The sequence below is a fragment of the Vicia villosa genome, linkage group LG5 (assembly GCF_029867415.1).
Source record: "Vicia villosa cultivar HV-30 ecotype Madison, WI linkage group LG5, Vvil1.0, whole genome shotgun sequence".
Taxonomy (NCBI): Eukaryota; Viridiplantae; Streptophyta; class Magnoliopsida; order Fabales; family Fabaceae; genus Vicia; species Vicia villosa.
Window position 1 is genome coordinate 35,314,969 of NC_081184.1, and position 23,671 is coordinate 35,338,639.

Genomic DNA, 23,671 nt, shown 5'->3' on the forward strand with positions numbered 1-23,671 from the left:
CAAACACTGCTTTTAATTGAATTGTTCCTAGAACAAATCCCCACCGTTTGATGATGAAGAGTACATCATACAAAAGAAAGAATTGATTTCTTTTAGATGTTGGACTATGTTATATGGTCCTTTTGTTCTCATTCATTTCATAAATAAAAAAGTGGTGAACAAACCCAATGATGTATGGACTAAAAACGAAAAAGAAAAAGTGCACTAGGGTTTTAAAGTCAAGTACTTGATAATTAGTGAATTAATAAATAGATAGTACATATATGTTTCTTTTTTTTTATAAGCAAGGATTTCACTAAAACGAGTACCAGGGGTACTCGAACCCGCTTACAAAAGCGCAAAACAGCTCAAAGACAAAATTACAAACCAAGTGACATCTACTTGAAATAAAACAACGGATTTCTACTGAACTCGTAGAAGTTACACTTGGATTCACAATTTTATCGGTAACCAACCATTTCCACGCCGTGAATTTAATATTCCACAAAAGATCGTCCATGTTACAAATCCCTTCCTTGAATATCACTTCATTCCTTAACTTCCAAATACCCCACACCACCGCCACCCAAATAATCCCCTCCTTTCTCCTGCTGTTACAGAACCTCCTAACACTATTCCCCCACAATAAAAAATTATTCCAAACGCTTGAATCGAACCCCGGTGTCCACCCCAACCATTGGAACATGTTTCTCCAAACCATAACAGAAAACGAACAGTAGAAAAGGAGATGATCAAGAGACTCAAGAGCATTCAAACAAAAAACACAATTATAATCAGAATTGGGGACCGAAGTACCTCGCCTAAGAAGCTGATCTTTAGTTGCAACTCTATCAAGAAAGCACCTCCATATGAAAGCTCTAACTTTGAAAGGCACATCGGTAGTCCACAAAATTCTAAGAGCTCTCTCTATATCGTCGTCCAATTCCTCCACTTCCGCACTACCTGCCATCATCTCGTACCCTCCTTTCGAAGTATAACCTGAGACCAAATCATATCTCCAAACAAGTCTATCCGGTAAGTCTCTAATCGGCGCAGTCGACTCTAAAAGCGATTACAAAAGATGCTGACCAATAACAGTATTACCACCCTGAAAATTATTAACGAAACCCACATCTCCCCAAACCCAATTTAAACTGTCCCACCTCCCCATCTCTGACAACTTCTTACCCTTCATGTTGTTGTTGGCATAAATATCCGGAAAAGCGTCCGTAAGGCTAGAATCGCCCAGCCAAACCGATTCCCAGAACAAATATATGCTTCTAATTATATTATATCACTATAATAAAAATATGGGACACCCTTAAAATGATCTACGAAGATTTTACTCAGATTAAAAGGAAAAGGATGAACACACAAGTCCAATAATTAGAGATATCAAACAATAATGAAGAAAATATTCAAATGTGCTTCTTAATGTTAAAACTCTATAAAACTTTTTAAAACTAGTAGTTCTAACAAGTATCTTAGATTTAAAGACAAGTGATGAAAACCTAACCCGGTATTGAAATCCGAAGATACAAATGAAAGAAACACTGAATGAAACTCAAAGAAGATGAATAAATTCAAAATGGGATTGGAGAAAACAAGAAGGATATCACATTGGAAAACATTGACCCTAATTAATTTAATGAACCAAAAGAATAGACAAATCTGTGTCTTATAACAAGAGACGGATATGATGAAGTAAACATAACTAATGTTTCCTTTCAACAATTATATGATCTAAATATAAATGTTAGAAAAGAAAATGATAAGTTAGAAAATATAATTTTCACATATTAAATCATTTTACTTCTCTAAGAAGAAAATGAGAAAATTATAGATGAAATGTTCCAACCATAATTTTGATGATCTCATTCAGATTCATATTTTTCGCAGTGGACTTTGTACTGTCCAAGAAAATATAGGTCTGTGCGTGTTTAGGTGTAGAAAAACAGGTCGCTGTGCCGCCTCACCCCGCCTTAAGCCCGCATAAAAAAGGGACAGGCGGGCAAGACTGCTAAGTTAAATTGGACTTTAAAATCTTGTCCACCCGCCAAGGTGACCGGGTGGCGAGTGGCAGGCTTGTTCACCGAAATTTTTATTTAGCCTGCCTATTTTTTTCTTTCATTTTTTCCTATTTTTTATATTATATTATTAGACTTTTTTTTACATTTCACTTAGTTTTGAGGAAACGAAGATGAAGGCGTATAAAAGAGCCTTTCATTTAATGTTATAAAGAAGTTGAAAGCATGTAAAGATATGAGTTAATATTATGGTTAACTAGTGTCTTACCCGTGCGTTCGCACGGGTACCCGTCGTTTTCGCGCATTTGGATTGAGGCAAATAAAAGGTATTAATAAAAGATTATATTTTGGTTCAAATTGGAAGTTATAAAAATACTAATAGTTATTGAATATTAAAAATAAAAAATAATTAATAGAATAAAATTTATATTGTTTTAAATTGAATAATACAATTAAGGATGCACTTATCTCATATTAGAGTTTCCATCGAGAAATAATATATGTAAAGATAATGTATGTAATTGAAAAATAAATAGTAATATAAATAAGTATATTAATGGTATTTAAAACAAATAATAGATTAAAAAAAGTAGATGTGATTTTAACTTTTAAAAAGAAACAATGTAGATTTCATTTAAAGAAAAAGTCCAACGGTCAATAATAATATAAATAATTATGAAATAGTGAATATAATAAAATGATGAAAGTATAACGAAACAATAATTGGGTATGAAGCTATGACACACTTATTTTGTTTAATATTAAATTTATAATACACTTTTCCCGTAAAATAATATAGTTTATAAAAAGGTCAAGAATTCATCAAAAAAGAAAAATAATTAAAAACTTGTATAAGAAGATTAAGTTGTAATAGAAAGAAATTATGTAACAGAAAAATAGATTGATTTTCCTTGATCCTCCCTTAAAACATAAATCAATTGCATACAATGACAAAATAAAATGTTAATCAACTTTTATAATAAGCTATATGGTCAATTATCATATCTCAGTATTATTGACAATTCAATTCAGAATAATACATTTGTTTCTAAAAATTTGGCCTTTACATACTTCTTCTAGATCATAAGCCTCAAAAGTAGGAATTCCAAATGAAACAAAAGTGTTGGTGTATATAATGCCAAAAAACAATCTAATGAAATCTGATCAAATATATCAAAATCTGATCAAATAACTAACTAATTTAAGCCACGGTACATGGAGATAGACTTTTCATAACATAAAATCAAATGACTAAACTAATTTTTGCAGTGGATTCCATGAGAATGGTGATTAAAATATTTTTATATACACTTTAGAGACCAAAATTGAACATTAACATATGCTGCAAGACTAAAAGCATAATCTTCTTCCTAAAAAAAAGCTGTCCCCTTTGAAGTGTGAAAGTATCATTTTCTTTTACATGAGAATCCAGTTCCTTTCCACTGTAACCTTCTTTCTACGATTACTGGTGAAGATTATTCATAGTAAGTTACCGTCATAGAATTCGTTCGCTGCAAGTCCTGCACAATATCAAGAGCTTTAGATTCAGAACTAAAGACAGACTGAATTGTTAACCAATGAGCAAAGAGAGTCACTTATCTTTCGTCGACGGTACCACAGTTGTGATACAATTAAGGTTTTCTTTGGATGAATTGATCGCTTCTTGGCAAATTCGTGGTTCGACAAAACAGTTTGACATCATCGCTCGAAGCGGCCCTCTAACGATGGGGCAACCTGTATGCTGCATTTGCTAGTCGAAGGCCTCTCCCGTATCAATGATCATCCTAAAGCATGAGAACCACGTTCTGTCAGGCAAATGAACATTTTAACATTTTATAAGATTGAAAACAAACAAATAAAAAATTGATGCATTTTATATGATTCTGTTTAAAGCAAATTATGTTCATTATCTAGTATATCGATGTCAATCTCTTAATCACCTACTGCCAATTCAATTTGTTCTCATTATAAGGGCCTTTATGGATATTATCCACAGATGCTTGAATCATCTAACCCGAGATACTACTATCTTTTCCAAAATAGTGCTAACTTACTATATCTAATGCATTCATGCATAATTGGTTTTTGGTCTTGTGCACCCACTCATTGGTAATATACTCATTTCTACAACACCAAACTTACTTCTAGTTAGACCAAACATTTGATTATATACAAAGTCATATAGAGGTAAAAAACGTATGCTTGAATAATTTTTTTTATCAAACGTATGACACTCATCCATTTCATCCAACTCACTTTAATAAAAGCTTTCAGGGATACTATGCTACATAAGAGATTTACCCAAAGTAGAGCTTATACACATAAGCACCCTCTCCTAAGTACCATATATTATGACAGCCTACAGGGGATTAGTTGAGTTGATAGAATTTCAGAAACTAATAAGGCAGGTTAAAACCATTCAAACGTTTATCAAATTTGTCTATCAGTATTATATCTAGATTATAGAGTAAAAAGCTTGTGTGTTTTGTTGACCTGTATTAATAGAAACCTCCTTGTGCTAGCAAAAGCAATGGTAACAGCAGGATTGAAATGAGCACCAAAGATATGACCGAGAGAGTAAATCAACACCAACAAAGTAAGTCCCCAGACAATCACAATACCAGCAAGTGTGACAACGTTGTCATGGTTGTTGTTCACAATAATCGAAGCACATCCAGCAAATATCAAGAAATATGTTCCCACAATCCCTGCTATCAATTGTACCATCACAAAGCTATTATGGGTTGTACGTACAGCCTTGCTGTTATTGATAGCCAAACCTTTGAGTTCAGGAGAAAAGTTCCTGGTAAATTCTTTCAGTTTTGTCAACTCTGAACCGATATCAATATCAGGTGAATTAATAAGAATAGATAAGATTGCTTGAGTTGCACAAGCATTATTAATCACCTACAAATGAATCGATAAGATTAGTTAGACCGTAAAAGTACACAGCAAAAATGATATTGGTTTTAGCTTTTAAAAGAAAATTAACTTGGCTAGCAAAAAATAAGTTAGGGTTGGGACCTTTGATTACAGCACGTTCATCCTTTTCTTCTGGAAGCCAATTGAAAAGAAAAACCAACCCGTATACATGGCTGTAATCGAGTATGGAATCCCCATAGATAGAGAGATCAATCAAATGTTCACTAATTAAATGTCACAATTAATAACCATCAATAAGTTCAAGATAGATTGAGAAGTACACTTACCTAAGCCTATTGAGAGAGTCGTGGTCGAGTGAATACAGTTCCTCAACCTGCCAAGACATATTTAGCATGAGGGTAGCATATAAAAGAAATTCTAACTGGACTTAGATAAAGAAAAACAAAATTCACATAACCCTGGTTTTTACAGGGGCATTCTGGATGACAAATCGTAATATTACCGCCATCCGATGGACTAATCCTATCCACATTTCCAGTAGATGAAGGGGATGAATTCACATTAGTAGTTCCAGATGATACAGTTGTAGGCCCATTGGCAATAGCTGGAACAGAGCTGCAAATGACAGATAATTATGTAGTCTGATCGAAATGTATCATAACTTAATTTGTGTCTATGTAAGAAAGAAATGACAGTCAATATGCTAACTACTTACCTTGTTCCAGAACTTTTTTCTCTAGATTTTGTCTCTTGTGAACCTGGCAAAGGAGGCACACCCTTTGCAGTTTCTTCGTTGGACCTGTTATCTTTGCTTGGTACAGAACTCTTGCCACCTCGAGCATCTGAGAGAAGGCCCGTGGAATATTATTTTAGTTAAGCAAATTCTACTGCCAAACACAATATCTAATAGTAATTGCACATTAGAAATACAGCATCATCTACTACTTTTCATTCAAGTGACCAGTTGAACATGTTAATAAGGGCATGGTAACCAACAACTTGCAAGATGAAAAGTAGCCAAATGCTCCTACATTGTGTTTCAAACATGTTATAAATATAGAGAACTTAAGTTAGCAATGCAAAACTGTTCTAGCAGGGAAATTAGAGGGTTGTAAGCAGGAAAGAGAGAAATAGGGAATAATCAAAGAGCACATGGGTGGGGCAAAAACATACACAGGCTGAGATTCAGAATAGCTATTTCACCGTGCACTATGCGATGAGGTGTAAAATTTCCCCGACCACCTCTAACCCCACGTCCTTGGGTGCCAGGTCTTGGATGTGACTCCAAAGTCTCTCTATTGTTAACATTCTGCAGAATCATAAATAAATGAAAGGAAAAACATGAACAGAATTAGCCAGCTAAAACATGGAAGAGCATTAACAAAATATAAAAATCATATTATATAAACAAATAAAACACATTTTCTAAAACTCCTAAAAATCCCCCATTGGCCTCCAGTGAGCAATTGAAACCCTTCTCCTACCAATCATTGATACATGTACACCTAACAAAATGGCAAAATGGCGTAGTCATGCTTTTAGGTTAAAATTTTCATTGTAGACCCGCACCATGATTATGAGCCCTTGAAAGAAAAAATAAACACAAGTTTTTTATTAATAGTGTTAGAATTAATTATGAGTGTAGATATTCATAAGTAGGTAGTGAGTAATTGCTTACAAATTTTGGTATTATTTCTGAAGAAGTTCTGACTGTGAGTACACAATACTCACAATACTTACCTGCATAAATTCGACAGATAAAAATGCATTTCATTACAAACAAACAACCAAAATTAAATAATCGATCAAACCATTATAAGTTTATAACTATAAAAAATACAAAGAAATAAAATGATCGGATTTGTTAGGAATGTGGGAGATCATTGATGAAGAAAGTGGCGTACCGTTTGAGAATCAAGTATGAGAACCTTCATGCCGGAGATGTCCTGCAAGATGCGGTTGAAGTAATCGCGTGCAGACGATGTGAGCACCATGTTGTTGTGTGTATGAATTGAATCTGTAGAAGAAAGTGAGTCGATGAGGAAGATGAATGGAAGAGGTTGCGACAGAGACGAAGAAAGGTTTAGAGTTCAGAATTCAGATAACTTTAGAATTCAGCAACATTTAACACCACAAATTCATACCTAACAGTTCAAAACAATCATTGAGCCATCAAAACGTGCTTTCTGAGCAGCTTCAGGTACGTCAAATCGAATGAATCCTGACTCAGCTCCCATTTTGAAATCTATGTACTGAGCATGGAAACATAAATCTAAAATTAATATGCAAGTCATAAGCAAAACAATTCAGAAAAGCAGTTAAGCAAATTCAGCAAACTTGATAATTTAGTAAGGATGAGAGTGAGACACAATGGTCTAGTATCTAAATCAACATTAGGGTATTCAAACAAAAGAAGGAAACTAAATCCTTTTAACAGTGCTAAAAAAATCCAAATAAAAAGGTAAAAGTTATAAACAATAGATGAAGAGTCTAAGAAAAATATCACAGAAGTAATAAAGTTCCAACAGCTGAAGAGCAAAGGAAATTTACCTTAACATCACTAAACTTCTCAAAGATAACCTTCAGTTTCCTGATCCGTTTTTTCACCTTCAGTGGCTTTTTTTCACCTTCTGCGCTGGCTCTGTGCCGTATAGGATAACATAGTGTCTAAGATAAAAAAATATATATTATGATTACCATACATATACACTTGCTCTAACTCTGTGCCGTATACGATTTCAGGTTTCGCACAAAATACAGCTAATTCGCACCATATCACGGATCAAAGCTGGACATACCGACGAAGCATCACACATAACGTGACGCCAACATCAAAATATGAGAAGAAAATGTAACATATGATTACATTATGCTTAACGATGTAGCGCTGCTATAGTGGCTATTTAACAACATCGATCAAAATAACGAAACCTCACATAATTTGGCTTACCAAATAAATGACCGTACATTCATTACCTTGAAGAAGTATGTTCCAAGTCTCTGCTGTATAGAAAATCTACATCCTGGCTTTTCAGCTTCAAATACACTGCATTAAGCAAGCGAGTAGAAAATTAGAAGAAAAAAAATCAAAATCTGCGTAGAAATTTAGACCATTTAATTTTGATCCAACGACTGTCGATGTGTTGACTGCACGAATGTGTGGGAATGAGATTTCAGCAAATCCAAATCCATACATATACATAAGAAACATAATATAAAATATATTGGTCAGTCAAAAGCAAATATTCTTTTAATATTGTGATGAGTAACCTGCTATGCAAAGCTGCATAGGCGAACACTTTGCAGGCACCGCCGGCGAATCTCCCCCCTTCCACACCACCATACCTGAAAGAATAAACACTAAATTAAAATCAAAATCAAATTTGTCTGATACTCTATTATAACAATGAAAAAAGAGAGGGAGAAGGAAGAAGGAAGAGGGAGAAGGAAGAAGAAACAATTATGCAAGTGAGGGGGTGGTACACAATTAGTGTATAGTGAATCTGATGTCGCAACCGTGATTTTCTGATGATGTCGTTGTATATCAGATTACAATCGTTGCTGCTGAAGATTTGTTACCGATAATTGTGCTCCGCACGTTGTGAATCTGTTGCGGTGCAATGATGAATTTGTGGTGATGGTTGTGATGAGGGTTGATGAAAGGTTGTGTGAAATACTGAGTATTTGATTTAGGGTTAGAATTTGGGGAAGATGAATGTGGAGAGTAGTAACCGCTGGAAGTTTGTAACGTGAAATGAATTGATGAAGAGAATTTGGAGGAAGTTTGGAACGTGAAATGAATAGGAGAAAGAGGATTAACTGCAATTTGAGAAGTATAACCGTCATAGCATGAGCATAAAATTGAGAAAAGTGACGTGGAAAATTGAGAGAAGAGTTGCTGATGTGGATAGGCTAAGAAAGTCCCAAATGGTAGACTTTTCTTATATGATAGATTGTGAATCATAGTGAAAGTTAGTTCATTATTTGTAGATGAATGGTTATAAATACACTGCTAGATTACTACCAGTTGGCTTTATTTTTCATGTTCAGAGACAACTATACTATTGCAATTAGGAAATGTGAAAAAATTTCACTTTTTCATAGGTCATTACTTCATGATATTTAGCAGAGTGATTTGTTACTTTAGTTGATCATACTAATGACATATTTTCTGTCATGGTTTAATTAAATTAAACGTGTGAATTATTTTGAAGACATTAAAACTCTAACAGAATTGTGAGATGTACATATGAATAAATATTATTAAAAGATGTGGGAGAATATTATTTTAAAACCATGAATCCTAATTTATTGCTACTATAAGGTTCCTAAAGTCCATGAGAAAATGAGTCAAATAATGAATAATTGTTTAGCACTATGATTGAAAGTTCTCAAGTTTGAATGAGATTTGTAAATTTTTAATCTAAATTGTTAAATGAAAAATTACACAAGAAGTTCATAGTGTTACAAATGAGAAAACAATGGAAGAATTTTTAACATTAGGGAAATAATTGAGCAAGTTATTTAAATCTGTCATTTAAAGCATTTTATAGAAGTCAACATTAATGAGAAGTGACCTTCAGTAAAAAACATTTTGAAATATTTTCCAAACACTGTCTAGTTAAAATTGCCTACAGGCGGGCTCGACGGGTGCGTGGGGCGGGATGCGGAGGGTGCGTGGGTGGGTTGCGGCGGCTAGGCGAGCCCAAAATCTCAAACCCGTCATTTTTTGCGGATGTGCAGGCCGGCCTTGCGGGCCATTAGCTATTTTGCTACCCCTATGTGTGTACCCCCTTCAAGGGTAGGGAGACTTAGAGGCCATAGTAGGTAAATTACGCGTTTGGAGGTGAGGGCTAGCCCACTGTGTAACACCCGTATAATTTTAATTTTAATTTAATTGGAATATTTGTCATACCCCAAATTTGTCCTACCCTTTAATTTCTAACTGGCTTTAGACTCGTGTTTCATCTGCATACCTCCACTAGGTCATTTAACACATCATGCATCATTAATCAATAAACATGGCAAGGGATCGAGTTTGTATATGGAGCTGAGGTTTCACGTTGTTTGAAATTCATACCTTGTACAAGCTTGTTTCTATTGAGGTTTTCAATTGGTCATGGATTGAGGTTCATTTCACTATGGTTGTGTCAATTGGTGGATTTTCAGGGTTGTTCCTATGATCATTCGAAGTTTTTCATCCGATTATTTGGAATACAAGCTATTCGGTTGAGGCTTCGTTAAAAGGGTGTGGATTCATTCATTTAAAGGTTTGTATTGGGCCACCTTCAATTTTTGAAGACATCTGATGGAATTTTGACTGTGACCAAAGTCCACAATGGATTATTTTAGACTTTTACCTTATGATGCTTCGTCATGTTGCAAATTGAAGAGCTGGAAATTTGAAAATATAGCAAAGGGAGAAAAGAGTTGAAATTCAAAAGTGATATTGGAGGGAATTCTTTTTAGACACAAAATCACCGGTCGAATACATATAGCCATTAATAGTGAACAAATAATAGACAGCGATATACAGTTATAATCCATGGCATCCTATTTAGAAGTCAGAACAAATAAATATTAATGACAAACCTTCCATAATTTAGCTCCAACTCATAATCAACTATAACATCATGCTTGAATTTACCTAAGCATCCTCTGTCACTCTGAACAGATGCATCTAAGACTCCGACCAATCAACCTCTTGGCATCTGTAAAAATAAAAAATCCTTTTAGCATCACAGACTCAGCATCTCACAATTCACTATACACTTAAACCAACTAATTGGTTGCATAATAGAAAATTTCCAATTCATCTCAAAGTAGTGCCTATGTATGCTAACATGATACTTTATTTGCAAGGGATGCTATAGAAAACTGTCATATAAATTTCAAGAATAATATACTGATATGAATTATCACTATAACAGAAAATCATGCATGCTTTGTATTTCCATGAAATTAAATATATACCTTTCAAAAGTAGTTACCAATCAATAGGTAAATGCAAAAGTTATCAAATAGTTATGTGTCTTAGGAATTCAGCTAGAACAACACAAAGAAGGTTAAACATATTTGACAAGTTATAGTAGCTCAAATGAACACTCATCCTCAACAATGTCTCAGCACCATCATTTGCAATCTTCCCTGGTCGAATAAGAGGTCTCAGCTCAGCAAACTCCCTTGCATTCTTGAACTTTCCCGTGCCTCCTATTATCGATAATCGCGACATTCTGCTTCCTATCTTATACAAACCATAAAAGTTCAAGCTATCTTCATATTTTTCTCCTTCAAACAAATTTGTGGATACCATCATCTGTCTACTCCCATCTGCTGAACATGCCACATAAACACCTTGAGCTTTTCCAACTATTTGAGAAACTAACTTAGGCTGAGCTATAAGTATATCATCAAAACAATCTAACTTATAGTATACTCGTAATTATTATTCACAACATAAATGAAGAAAAAGAGAGTAAAGAACATGACATATTTACTCTTTTATTAAAAACAGTACCATGAAACACTTTATGTTATTTGCAATGACTGATGAGGGGAAGGCTCTGTAACACAGACTGCAACAACACATAAATATCAAACATGCTTTGAAGAACAAATTAGGTAAAATGTTCTCATTCCTTGTGAACAACACCAAAGAATTGGCTTGATCAGCCAAAGATTTATTGACAGATTAAGTATCCAATGAGCTAAAACGTAATTCTGAATGGCATAAGAACTTTCACCCTACATTATTTTCAATATCCCTTTTCAGAATAACTTTTCAATAGATCAATTAAATAATAATGATTCACAAAAGGACAAATGGGTTCTAAACAAAACCTCCCTGACTAATTCAGTGGTCGAATTTACTGTTGTGCTGTGTGCATTAGGTTCGCATTATAAGTGATTCTAATGACTTAAGCTGTTTCCCTTAAATAGTATTTATTTTAATGCAAAAACATAAACTTTTATCTGTTTCCCTTAAGTTGTTGAACTCTTTTCATTTTCTCAGCTCTCGATCCTTTCCATTGCTGTCCTTAGCCTTATCCAAGGCAATTGGAGTCTACAAAAGCAGATAGAAAACTAAGACAACAAACTTTCAAAAGTAAAACTCTAAATAAGTAAACATTGATAGCAAATAGAAATGGTGGCCGTTGTATAAGATCCAACTCAGGACATGATCTGCTCAATAAGTCACAAACTAAAGGTCCATTTCCCTGAAGGAAAATTGAGAGTCACTAACTATAGGCAGATATGGTAGTTAATGACACAAACACAAACCTCTGTGACAAAAAAAACATGTAAACCATATTGAAACCTTTGAGGCAATTCTACAACTGCAAGATGTTCTGCTGACTTTGTTTTCGCATTTCTGACATATACAAATGAATTCCTAAGGTATTCAACTTAAGCAGAAGATTAAGAAAAACAAAAACCAAACCATCAGAGCAGCCCGTCTACGTTTGTCGTCAGATATATTATCCTCTTCAACAGAGTTCCATCTTTTACAACTCTTCTTCTGTTGCTTCAACATGTAGTGCTCCATTTGATTTCAACATCCACAATCACAAGGATGCAGTGAAACACAATCACAAACTTAAACAAACCTGCAAAACAAAACAAAAAATACCAACAACAAATATGCAGTGAAATAACACAAGTTTGACAAAATCACTATTTATAAAACCAGATGTTCTATGTTATATTGGAAGATATTGAGAAATTTCAACAGTGAGATTTGAGCAATTTTTCAACAAATATTGAGTATATGTTTTTCTCTGCCCACTCAAAATCATTTTCCAACTCCTCGAATCCGATTCCATTCTTCTTTCTGCGAGATTCACAATTCTGCACAGATTTATAACCCACATATAATTGTGAAACGATAACAAAAACGAAAACAAAAAGCAATATGTGAGGAAGAAATATGTCTCTGATGAACAAAACCAAATTTACAAATCCATTTGCAAAAAACCGAAAAATGAAAATGAGAGGAAGAAATAATCTTACTTCGGCGCTTCCAAAAATGATCATAGCAGCATAGATCTAAGAATACGAAGGAGTGAGAAAATGAAGGAGTACAAAGCGAAGAAGAAAAATGGGAAACGATGCTCGTTCTTACCGAATCGGCCGGAGATGGAGAAACGGTGGTCGCCGCCAAATTGATCAACCAAATGACATAGACCGTGAGATTGGAGTGGTTGGCGACGTTGCTAGGGTTTATGGCTGCCGCTTGGGTTTGTAGAAAAAGAGAAGAGAGAAGACCATAGAAAGAGAGAAGGTTGAGAGATGAATAGATCGAATATGTGATTGGTTTTTCATTCGGAATTGGTTTTGATCCGGAGAATGGGCGGCGGCGGCTAGGGTTGGGAGAGGAAAAGGAGACGAGAAGAGGCTGTAAGAGAGAAATAAATTTGAACCGTGAAATTGAAATGAGAGAGAAAAAAAAGAAAGTAGTACAATGTGGGAAATAAGGACCAATAATAGTGCAACACTTGGTGCAACAATTCAGAAAAGTAGAAATGTAAATGGTAATGACCAATGAGAAGAGAACAATTGGCATGGATGAATTTCAATTTTGTTAATTACCTGAATAACCTTTTGGCTTTGGAATTGTTTTATTGTGGAAGGGTAGAAAGGTCAGTTTGGGCAATTCTTTAGTAATGGGTAGATAGTTGATTACAAACATATGCAGATCCATATTCTGGTATAATCATACACTCATTCAAATTTCAACTATTATTGCCATGTACATAAAAAAGGGCCATGTTACATTCGGTACAAAATTACACAGTGTAGAATACACATTAAATTTTCTTCATCTTCCTTTACCAAGTCTCCTTCGGTTTCACTTTGCTCGCCTGTCTTCGAGTCTCGCCTTCCATGGTCCTACCTCTGAGTCATGCTTCAAAACATAGGAAAACTCACCAAGCTCGGTATCTAAACTAACTGCATATACCGAACAGCCCTGCATCAATAAGAAAAAAACTAGTTCAGATACTCAAGCTAATTCAAATTGTGCACGTTTCAAAGGTAAATCGAACCGGTTCAACTACACAATGTTATCATCCAGAACAGTCCCATATTGCATCAAGAGATCCCTGCATATACACACTAAAATCATAACAGAATCCCTACACAATTACCATTCAAACCTGCCGCCATACACATATTCATGATCAGTTCAAGACAACTTCAAATCAACTCATACAGTTCCAAAACCAATACAAAAGCAGAGGAAGCAACTAACTGTTTTCATAATTTACAACAGAAAAACAATCTTGAAACTAACATTTCTCCTACACAGTCCCTACATCAATTAACCAATTACCTTCAAGCTTTCTGCACCTGATCAAAACCTACCACACCATTCAAAATATCAGAGCCTGTCACATTCAAACTTCACACTTCAAAAAGCCAAAAATTCAGAACAAATACAAAGGCAGTCCCACACTTTCATTCATAACAAAAAATAAACAACTCCATACATTCATACAAGTTCATTCCTATCAAACAGACCCAACTTTCATAACTACCTCCTAACAAACTTTCAAACATCTCTAACAGAATTCCCAAACTAATCATAACTACCTAAGACAATCCAAACCTCTTTTAACAAATTCCTAACAGATTCTTTACAACACCCTAACTGTTCTAACTAACCTAACAGTTTTGAAAACAGAATTCATAACCAACTCCTAACCCTCATAATCAACTCTCAATCTCACCCTTCAATCTCATAACCGAAAAATTCAATCCAAGGGCTCTCATCCTTCTCACTCTAACTAACATTCATCTTCACTTCAACTATATAAACTGAACACCATCATCTTCATCAAGGACTCACGCCATTTCCTCCATTCTCTCTCCACCTTCATCTCTTCTCTCTGCTCCACATACGCCATTTTCACCCTCCATAATTCACACACGCCATTTTCTGATACCATCACCTTCACTATACGCTCAAATATCACCATTGTTGCTAGAGTTTCAACCTCTGAAGCTCTAACAACTGAGCTGAACCTTCATCCTTAACTCCATATCTCAATAGCACACTCCTTCGATTCAACTCACAACAAACTCACACTCTCCCAATTTCACTCATTCTCACGCAATAACACGACAACGCAGAAGAGAAATCGCACACAAAAAGAAGAATCGAAGAAGAGAAGAATGAGAAGCAAGAGGAATAAACAGTAAAGGAATTCGAAGCCGGTACCTGTTCGGAGTAGCCTCTGGTATTTTCTTCTCCATTTAAGCGTCTTCAAGAATCGTCACCACCGGTAAGTTTTCTGATTGATCACTCTCGCACATTACCTGCTAGATTCTTGGCACCATTGCGTAGATTAAGCCTCCACAGTTATTTTCCCCAAGGTCTTGATGTCTTCTCGGTCGCCGTCGTCACGTAATTCGAATTTCTAGAACCTAGGGTTTCGGGAGGGAATTCATCGGTCCGGCCAAATGAAGGATTTTCTGGGCAATCTACGGACATAATTGATCTCAGGGCTTAATTTTAGGTTAGGTTTACGTTTAGGTTGAGTTGATTGAGGGAGATTAGAGACGGCGGCGAAGGCGGTGGTGTTTCCGCCGGAAATCGCAAGGGAAGAGAGATACGAAAGCGAGAGATAAGAAGGAACATGAAGAGTCACAACTTTGACTCTGGACTCCGACTTCATGAAACGCACTGTTTCCCTTGAAACCTCTTCTTTTTATTTATTTATTTATTTATTTTTAATTCGTTTTTTTCATTAAACCAAAGTCTAATAAAAATCTGAAAACAATCAACTTGGACCTTACACGAGACAAGGCGATTATATCTTGGTTAGTAACCCCATTTTTCTCCTCATTTACATATTTCTTCAGCCATATGGGAAACTCTGTATGTATGCGTCCAGATGAATCTTCTATATTTATAGAGTGGTTCTCTAAAAATATGCTGAAATCAATCACACGATTCATAAGTAAATATCTATTATGATGTCTATCAAGAATTTGATTGAATATATTATGATGCATACTTACTCAAGATATGGTTTAATCTCCTCACAATTTATCAAGACATGCACATGTGAAGACTTCCATTCTTTATCTGATAGAAAATACTTTCCCGACTTCCCACTTGGTCGACCGCCACTTTGTAGGATTGACATTGTAGGTGGAATGTCATCATTGTCCGAACGAGGATTGTTACTAATATTTGTAGTTGGCAACAAATGGAAAGAGTTGAAATAATGAGAACAAAAGTAATTTGTCTCGCGATGTATATAATCAGTGCATATGGAACCTTCAACTCTTGCCTTATTTGTCACTGCCCTCTTTGAGACTCCCATAAATCTGCACATTCAACCATTCCATGTTTATTAAATTATGATAAACATGCAATCACTTAATAAAATCAACCACAACATTTACCTTTCGAATGGATACATCCATCGGTACTGTACAGGACCACCTAGAATTGCTTCTTTGGCAAGATGGATTGGAAGATGCTCCATTGAGTCAAAGAAACCCGGTGGAAAAATCCTTTCTAACTTGCATATGATAATTGGAATGTTCTCATCCAACTTAACTAAGTCGTCCATCCTCAATGTGTTGCAACAAAGATCTTTAAAGAATCGACTTAGCTCAGTTAATGGTTTCCAAACCAAATCCGGCAGTGAATGGAATGCAATTGGGAGTAAACACTCCATGAAAACATGGCAATCATGGCTCTTCATCCCATGCACCGTACCCTTTTCGACATTGGCACACCTACTAAGGTTTGAAGCATATCCATCTGGCATTCTCAATTCTTTAAGCCATTTGCAAACCAACTTGGCTTCAGATTTGGAGAGAGTGTAGCTAGCCTTGGGTTTACCATTCTTTCCGTTTTCTAAGGGTTGGAGCTCCAAGTCCCCGCGAAAGCATAATTTAGCCAAGTCTTCTCTCGCCTTTTCGTTATCCTTTGTTTTGTCCTTAACATTCATGACTGTGTTAAATATATTATCAAAGACATTTTTTTCTATGTGCATCACATCAAGGTTATGCCTTAACAAGTTATCCTTCCAATATGGAAGATCCCAAAAAATACTTCGCTTTTTCCAATTATGATCCACTCCATACCCTTCGAACTCTTTCCATTTTGCTTCCCATCCAATTTCAGTCACTTTTGGAAAATTACTTATTACCGACCATATATCTTCTCCTGTGGTAATGGGAGGTGGCTCATCTGTCACAACCCTATTTTTTAGAAAACTTCTTTTACTCCTCCTGAAGGAGTGATTAGCTGGCAAGAAACGACGATGACAGTCAAACCAAGAATTCTTACGGCCACGTTTCAAGGTGAAAGCATTGGTGTGTTCCATACAATGAGGGCATGCCAATTTACCTTGTGTACTCCATCCAGATAACATACCATAGGCCGGAAAATCATTGATTGTCCACATCAAGCAAGCTTTCATGATGAAGTTTTGTTTTGTAGATATATCATAGGTCAATATTCCATTGGACCATAATCGACGTAGATCATCAATCAATGGTTGCAAGTAGACGTCTATCTTCAATTTAGGGTTTTTAGGTCCAGGTACGAGACAAGCCAAAAACAAGTACGGTTTGGTCATGCACATTTCAGGGGGAAGATTGTATGGAGTAACTATTATTGGCCAACATGAGTATGGAGAAGCAGACGCTTGAATGTAAGGAGTAAATCCATCTGAACATAGACCCAATCTTACATTTCTAGGTTCCCTAGCAAAGTCAGGATATACACTATCAAAGTGCTTCCAAGCTATTCCATCTGACGGGTGGCGAAGGATGTTGGAACTATTTTTGTTCATATGATGCCATCTCATTTCAGATGCCGACTCAGTTGATGCATACAATCTTTGTAATCTGGGAATGATTGGAAAGTAGAACATTCTCTTCACTGGGATATCTTTGTACTTTCCCATTCCAGTCTTTCGAGGAATGAACCTAGGAGCGTTACAAAATCTACACTCTATCAACTTGCTATCATCCTTGTAATATAACATACAACCATTCGTACAACAATCGATCTTCTCAACCTTTAGCCCTAACTTAGACACCAACTGTGTTGCTTGGTAATAGTTCTCAGGCAAGCATTTTTGAACTGGACATACACTTTTAAGCATTTGTGCAACAAAATCTAAACCTTTTTGTGGAACATGCCAGTTAGATCTAATTTCAAGAAGTTGAGTAGATATTGATAATATTGATTGGGTAGCACCCTCATAAATTGGCTTGTTGAAAGATATCAACTTGTCATAAAATCGTTTAGCATCTTCGTTGGGAAACTCATCCTCCGTAAAATACTCATCTTCCGAGTTATCGTTCACGTGAGAGAATCCTCCATAAGGTCTAAAAGCATCATGCACCATTTGAGTCATTGCCTCCAACCGGTTGTCATGATGCACATGCTCATTACTATCTGAACCATCCCTTATATCAACATTGAGCTCTACTTCTCCATGTTGAGTCCAAATGCAATAGTTTGGTTGAAATCCATCTCGATACAAGTGAAGTCTAACATTAGTTGGTGTTTTTATCTTAAGACACTTGCAATTTATACACGGACACCTTATCCCTCCCTCAGATTTACAAATGGGTTGAATCAAAGCCTTCTTCACGAAGTCTTTAACCCCACGAACATACTCTTCTTTCAAGCCATGCCTATTAGAATATACTCTATCGTACATCCAACTACGGTCCATATTCTATAAGGCAAACAATTAAATTGTCAGCCACTAAACATTAAAACACAATTGACATTACTTGAGAAATTACAAAAATCGTATTGGTGTATATAATTACCAAAACTAGTGAGCACATGTTTAAAATCAGAGGAACTATTTCTAACACATAGAATTATACATATGAACTATTCCTATACAACTGTATAAAATCCAATCAAGAATATGGCAAGATTTCTGCACACACACACACACATGTGTGTGTTACTGCATATAACAAGATTTAAAAATAGAGATGATATATGTAAATGAAATTAACGTGGAATATTATACATGTACAGAAATGGAAAAGTAAAAAATAGTTTTCTAATAAAAATATGTCTCTGAATTAGTTATATGAATGATGAGGTCATCTAATCATCCAAAAATAATAAATAAATAAATAAGTGTAGCCAACATAAGGAACCAAAACTCTATAATAAGTTTATCTCAATCTATAAAGAATTATTTTCAAGATTCTTTCAAACGTACGATCTCACCAAAATTTTGTCACACCACATTCTTTAGTCTACATCACATGATTTGAACATATATGATTAATAAATAAATTTAATTAGCTGGTGTTTAAGGTAACTACTTGTGTTAAGTTTCATTAGTGGAAGATAATTATCTAAATCATCTCAAACTCAAAGGAAAACAGAGGTGAGAATTGTGTTGGTAGCACCGTCGTGTTGTTAACGTAAAGCATCTCAATTGGCTTGTTTTTTTATTTGGATTATTAGATGCACAGATTGTTAATCAGTACTATATAATATAATTAGTACTTGTTACTTTATAAATGACATAACTTTAGACAATTGCTTCATTTACTAACACATATGATTAAATCATAACTTTATATGTGCAGAAACATACACATATATATTTGTGTGTAACAAAACAACAAGCCAAATTAAAGAATCTTGAGGGAAGACATTCACAAAGTTCATCAGTATTTGTGTGTAAACAAACAACAAGCCAAATTAAAGAATCTTGAGGGAAGACATTCACAAAGTTCATCAGTATTGTCATGATGAATACATAGTACAATATGTTATTTAGGGTCCCATTATAGGAAAAATCAGTGTTAAAAAATAGATATTTTTAACTTTTTTTGAATAGTTTCAAAAATTTTGATAAAGGGAAAAAGAATGTAGAGATAAGAAAATTGGTTCAAACATATAGCCAAATCAACAAACACGTACAATGGTAAATCTACACTATCATTATTCAAATTATTTTAAATAGAGGTAGAAAGCTATTTCACCCAACACAACAATCTACCTCGTTGAAGATGCAAGTGACATTGACTTTAAAATGCAATTTGAGAAAGATGTAGCAAAAAATTCTCCATATAAGGAGTAATGCAATTTCTTGAAAGACAATGTAACAAGTTGTGTGAATCTGTTTCTAGTCAAAGATGATGTCAACCTTCATCAAAAGAAATTTCAATAACTAAAAAATTCTCCATATAAGGAGTAATGCAATGCTTGATTTACGTCCCTCAAAGTTGTGTGGGGTCCAAAATAAAATAGCTCACAATAACAGGCCAACAAATGGAGGTTGGGAATCACACAATTTGAAAATTATTACTAAAACATATGGAGGTGTCAGATTTAATTTTTAAAATTGCAGTACCAGTTAATTCAGACACGCCTATAGGGTATTCAGTACCAGTTAATCCAGGGACAGGATCAGGAAATCTCACCAACATAAAGATGCCAAACCAAATCATGAAACAAGTAATATCTCAATTTATAAAGAACATCTACATATCGAAATTACGGAACAACGCAAATTATAAAATACTCAAAAAATGTACAACAATGACAGTAGAATTCATGTCTACACATAAAATATGTTCAATCAATTACAGAAATCTAGAACAAAGTATTGATAAATATATGTAATGAAGAACATACCTTTGATGTTATTAGCAAGCAAACCAAAGTGTTTAGTGATGGAAAAGAGATGTGTTACAATACTTGTCTGGTCCAAGAGCTTGTCCTGCATTCAACATTCAGAACTAAGCATACCACACAAATAGTCATACCAGCAAAATTAAAAACGTAACAATCGACATCGTCCACCCGCTGGAACCTTGTTGGACCTTGAAGAAAAACCAAGAATCTCACAAAGCAAGCATTAAGAAAATCTTGATACTGAAACATAGAAATATTAGCATTATGAAAACTCTCAAATTTTAAAGATTTAACAAAACAAACTCTAAGAACTACACACAAGTTCAGGAGAGAGGTCCTCGCGTTTAACATAATCAAAACTAACTCTAAGAACTACACAAACATCAACAATCAACATATCAATATTAAAATCGAATGGGACAACCAAATAGATTGCAAAAGCCCTAAATGATAAGGGTATCAGTATACCTGATAATACAAAAATTCACCAAAGCAAGGAGGAGTGACACTTCGCACGCCTTACGGTCAACCGAAAGATTGAAAATCACCTGAAACACACAAGTTCAGGAGAGAAAAAGATGATGAAAGATAACAATCGCAGAAAAAGGAATCAGAAGGAAGAAAACAATCGGAATATAAATGTTCACCGATCAATTTCATTTTCGATGATGAAGAAAACGATCGCTTTTAGTTTCGTGAATCGCTCCTTGAATGCTTGGTAAATCGCTTCGAAATCGCCGGAATCGCTTCAGCTTCGTGAACGTTTCGTTAAGCTTCGTGAACGTTTCGTTAAGCTTCCTGAACACTTTTTAGCTGAAGGTCATTTGGTTGAGGTGTTTAACACCAATAATTTAATAAAATTTATTATTATTATTATTATTATTATTATTATTATTATTATTATTATTATTATTATTATTATTATTATTATTATTATTATTATTAATATTTATTATTTATTTGAAAAAAATAGTAAAATATAAGAAATTAATGTTAATGATTTAATATAGTTCAGTTTTTGTTTTTACTTTTTTTTTTTACAAATTTTATTTTTTGATAGATAAGTGATTTATAAAAAAAATTCAATTAAAGTTTAGTTTAATTATAATAAATAATTTAATTTTTATTTAAAAAATTAATAAAATAATTAATTATTGAATTGAATTATTAATATGAAATAGAATAGGAACATAAATATTATTTTTTTTACTAGTTATTATTATTATTAATTAAGGTAACTATTAGGAAGAGGGAAAATATTACCTCCCGCCAAACTGAAAAAGAAGAGGGAAAAAATAAATAAATTAATACACTAACAATTATAGCGTCGGTCAGGCCGCCACTAACACAAAACCCAAAAATTACTCTAGCGCCAAACTGAAAAAGAAGAGGGAAACAAATAAATAAGAGGGAAAAAATAAAATAAAATAATGAATTAACATTTAGCGTCGGTTAAACCGACACTACAACAAAAATAAAAAATATCTCCCCACTTATAGCGCCAAACATATGAAGTAGATGGATACAATAAAAAAATAAAGAGATAAAAAATATGCCCAATAAATAATTAGCGTCGGTCAAGCCTTGGCTAACAGATTACTAAAAATTATATTACAAAGAAAATGATGGGATGCCTCTTAGCTTCAGTTTAGCGAAGGTTCAGCCGACGCTACCCCTAAACTTTAGCGTCGGGGTCGGTGGCCGACGCTAAATATAGGCAGCTAAAACTCAGTTTTCTAGTAGTGTATTTTGCAACATAAAAAACCTCTGGGCCTCCTCTGTTTGGGCCAGGCGCCTGTTTTACTAATTGCACTGCCATTTTTAGCATTAAACCCCCTGACTCACATTTAATTGATAGTTTTTTTACTTAGTTCTTTTTAGTATATTTTTTTAGACGATAAAAAACATGTAAAATCATAATTTTCTCATTATATTTTTAGGTAATAACAATAGTTAGAATCATAATTTTTGTTTGATTTTAGGTAATAAAAATGATACTAGAAAACCCATAAAAATAGTAGTTTTTAGTTTAATTTTGCACTAATACTTGAATCATTTTCTTTATGTTTTGTACCATTTCCATGCTAATTTTTGTATAATTTTTGTGTGACTTTGTTGCTTAATTTTGGCCATGTTTTTTGCCTATATTAATATCATTTCCATGCTCCTTTTAGAATTTAGTCACCATGTTAACATTAGGATTTAGACAAAACAATAACAACTAGGCTAATTCTTAGGCTAGTCCCCCACTTTTTCATTCTTTTTCTTTTCCAACAATAAAACATCTAATAAATGCTTGATTAAAATCCCATAAAAAATACAAAGAAAATACTTAAAACACTAATAATCAAAGTGAAAATTCTTAAAAAGGGAATGGAAGCTTGAACGTCCCTTGCTTAAGGGAATGTTCGAGTGCTTGGATCTCCCTTGCTTAAGGGTCCCATTCAGGCGTAAGTTCCCAACTTCTAAAAGACACAAACCAAAGAGTAACTCGAGTTTCCCTTGCTTAAGGGATTCCCTCGAAACGCTCAAAGTCTCTCTCTCATCTCTTTCTCTTAAGGGCATTGTTATCTCCGCTCCATTGCATCCTAGGCGATCCCTTATGCAAGAGTGCGAGCGTTAACGCCGCCCAACTAAAAAACACAAAAACAAACACAAACATGTGAGCCGAACTACGGCGCTCTGATTCCTGAAAAGGATACGTAGGCATCAAGTCGCGGGGCTTGAACGAGCACATTTGTAAATATTCCTTCTTTTCCCCGTATTTCTTTTGCATGCATTCACATATAGACATAGACATAGTACACACCCTTTAGATAGAAACAAACATAGGTGGATACCATCGATTACGATGGGCGCGAGGGGTGCTAATACCTTCCCCTTGCGTAACCGACTCCCGTACCTTGATTCTCTGGTCGCAAGACCTTGTTCCTTCCTATGTAGGTTATCTGATATTCCTTTCCCTTATGGGATAAATATATTGGTGGCGACTCTGTTCATTTTTCGCGAGCGTGCGACAGCTGGCGACTCTGCTGGGGATGTTGCTAGACCTATTGCGGGTCCATTCTTAGCGAGTCGATCCTAGCCTGCGTTTGTTTGTTTATTTACTGGGTGTTTACTTGTTTTATGTCTA

General features: G+C 34.7%; 1 protein-coding gene and 1 long non-coding RNA gene across 4 annotated transcripts; both read right to left on the minus strand.

The window, feature by feature from the left end:
- Positions 1 to 3,165: 3,165 nt before the first annotated feature.
- On the minus strand, positions 3,166 to 5,267 carry LOC131601559 (uncharacterized). 2 transcript variants are annotated; one of them, XR_009283693.1, is made up of 4 exons: positions 5,216 to 5,267; positions 5,031 to 5,101; positions 4,500 to 4,913; positions 3,166 to 3,811 (listed from the first exon to the last, which is right to left on the minus strand). It is a non-coding gene; the product is annotated as an uncharacterized LOC131601559 (long non-coding RNA). The 2 variants fall into 2 exon arrangements; XR_009283694.1 differs by having other exon boundaries at positions 4,500 to 4,809; positions 5,216 to 5,263.
- Positions 5,268 to 5,688: 421 nt separating this feature from the next.
- On the minus strand, positions 5,689 to 21,346 carry LOC131601558 (uncharacterized). Of its 2 annotated transcripts, XM_058873412.1 has the most exons (17): positions 21,186 to 21,346; positions 21,007 to 21,086; positions 20,717 to 20,778; positions 20,539 to 20,623; positions 16,302 to 18,601; positions 15,912 to 16,223; positions 15,109 to 15,825; positions 13,012 to 13,857; positions 10,863 to 12,935; positions 10,482 to 10,600; positions 8,160 to 8,234; positions 7,866 to 7,935; positions 7,440 to 7,556; positions 7,034 to 7,141; positions 6,794 to 6,906; positions 6,093 to 6,629; positions 5,689 to 5,731 (listed from the first exon to the last, which is right to left on the minus strand). In XM_058873412.1, exons 5-7 carry the CDS (start codon positions 18,596 to 18,598, stop codon positions 15,621 to 15,623), a joined length of 2,814 nt encoding a protein of 937 aa, XP_058729395.1. In that variant the 5' UTR covers positions 18,599 to 18,601; positions 20,539 to 20,623; positions 20,717 to 20,778; positions 21,007 to 21,086; positions 21,186 to 21,346; the 3' UTR covers positions 5,689 to 5,731; positions 6,093 to 6,629; positions 6,794 to 6,906; positions 7,034 to 7,141; positions 7,440 to 7,556; positions 7,866 to 7,935; positions 8,160 to 8,234; positions 10,482 to 10,600; positions 10,863 to 12,935; positions 13,012 to 13,857; positions 15,109 to 15,620. The 2 variants fall into 2 exon arrangements, 1 of the variants encoding a protein (XP_058729395.1); XR_009283692.1 differs by lacking the exons at positions 10,482 to 10,600; positions 10,863 to 12,935; positions 13,012 to 13,857; ... (5 more) ...; positions 21,007 to 21,086; positions 21,186 to 21,346 and adding an exon at positions 8,373 to 8,887.
- Between the last annotated feature and the right edge of the window lie 2,325 nt (positions 21,347 to 23,671).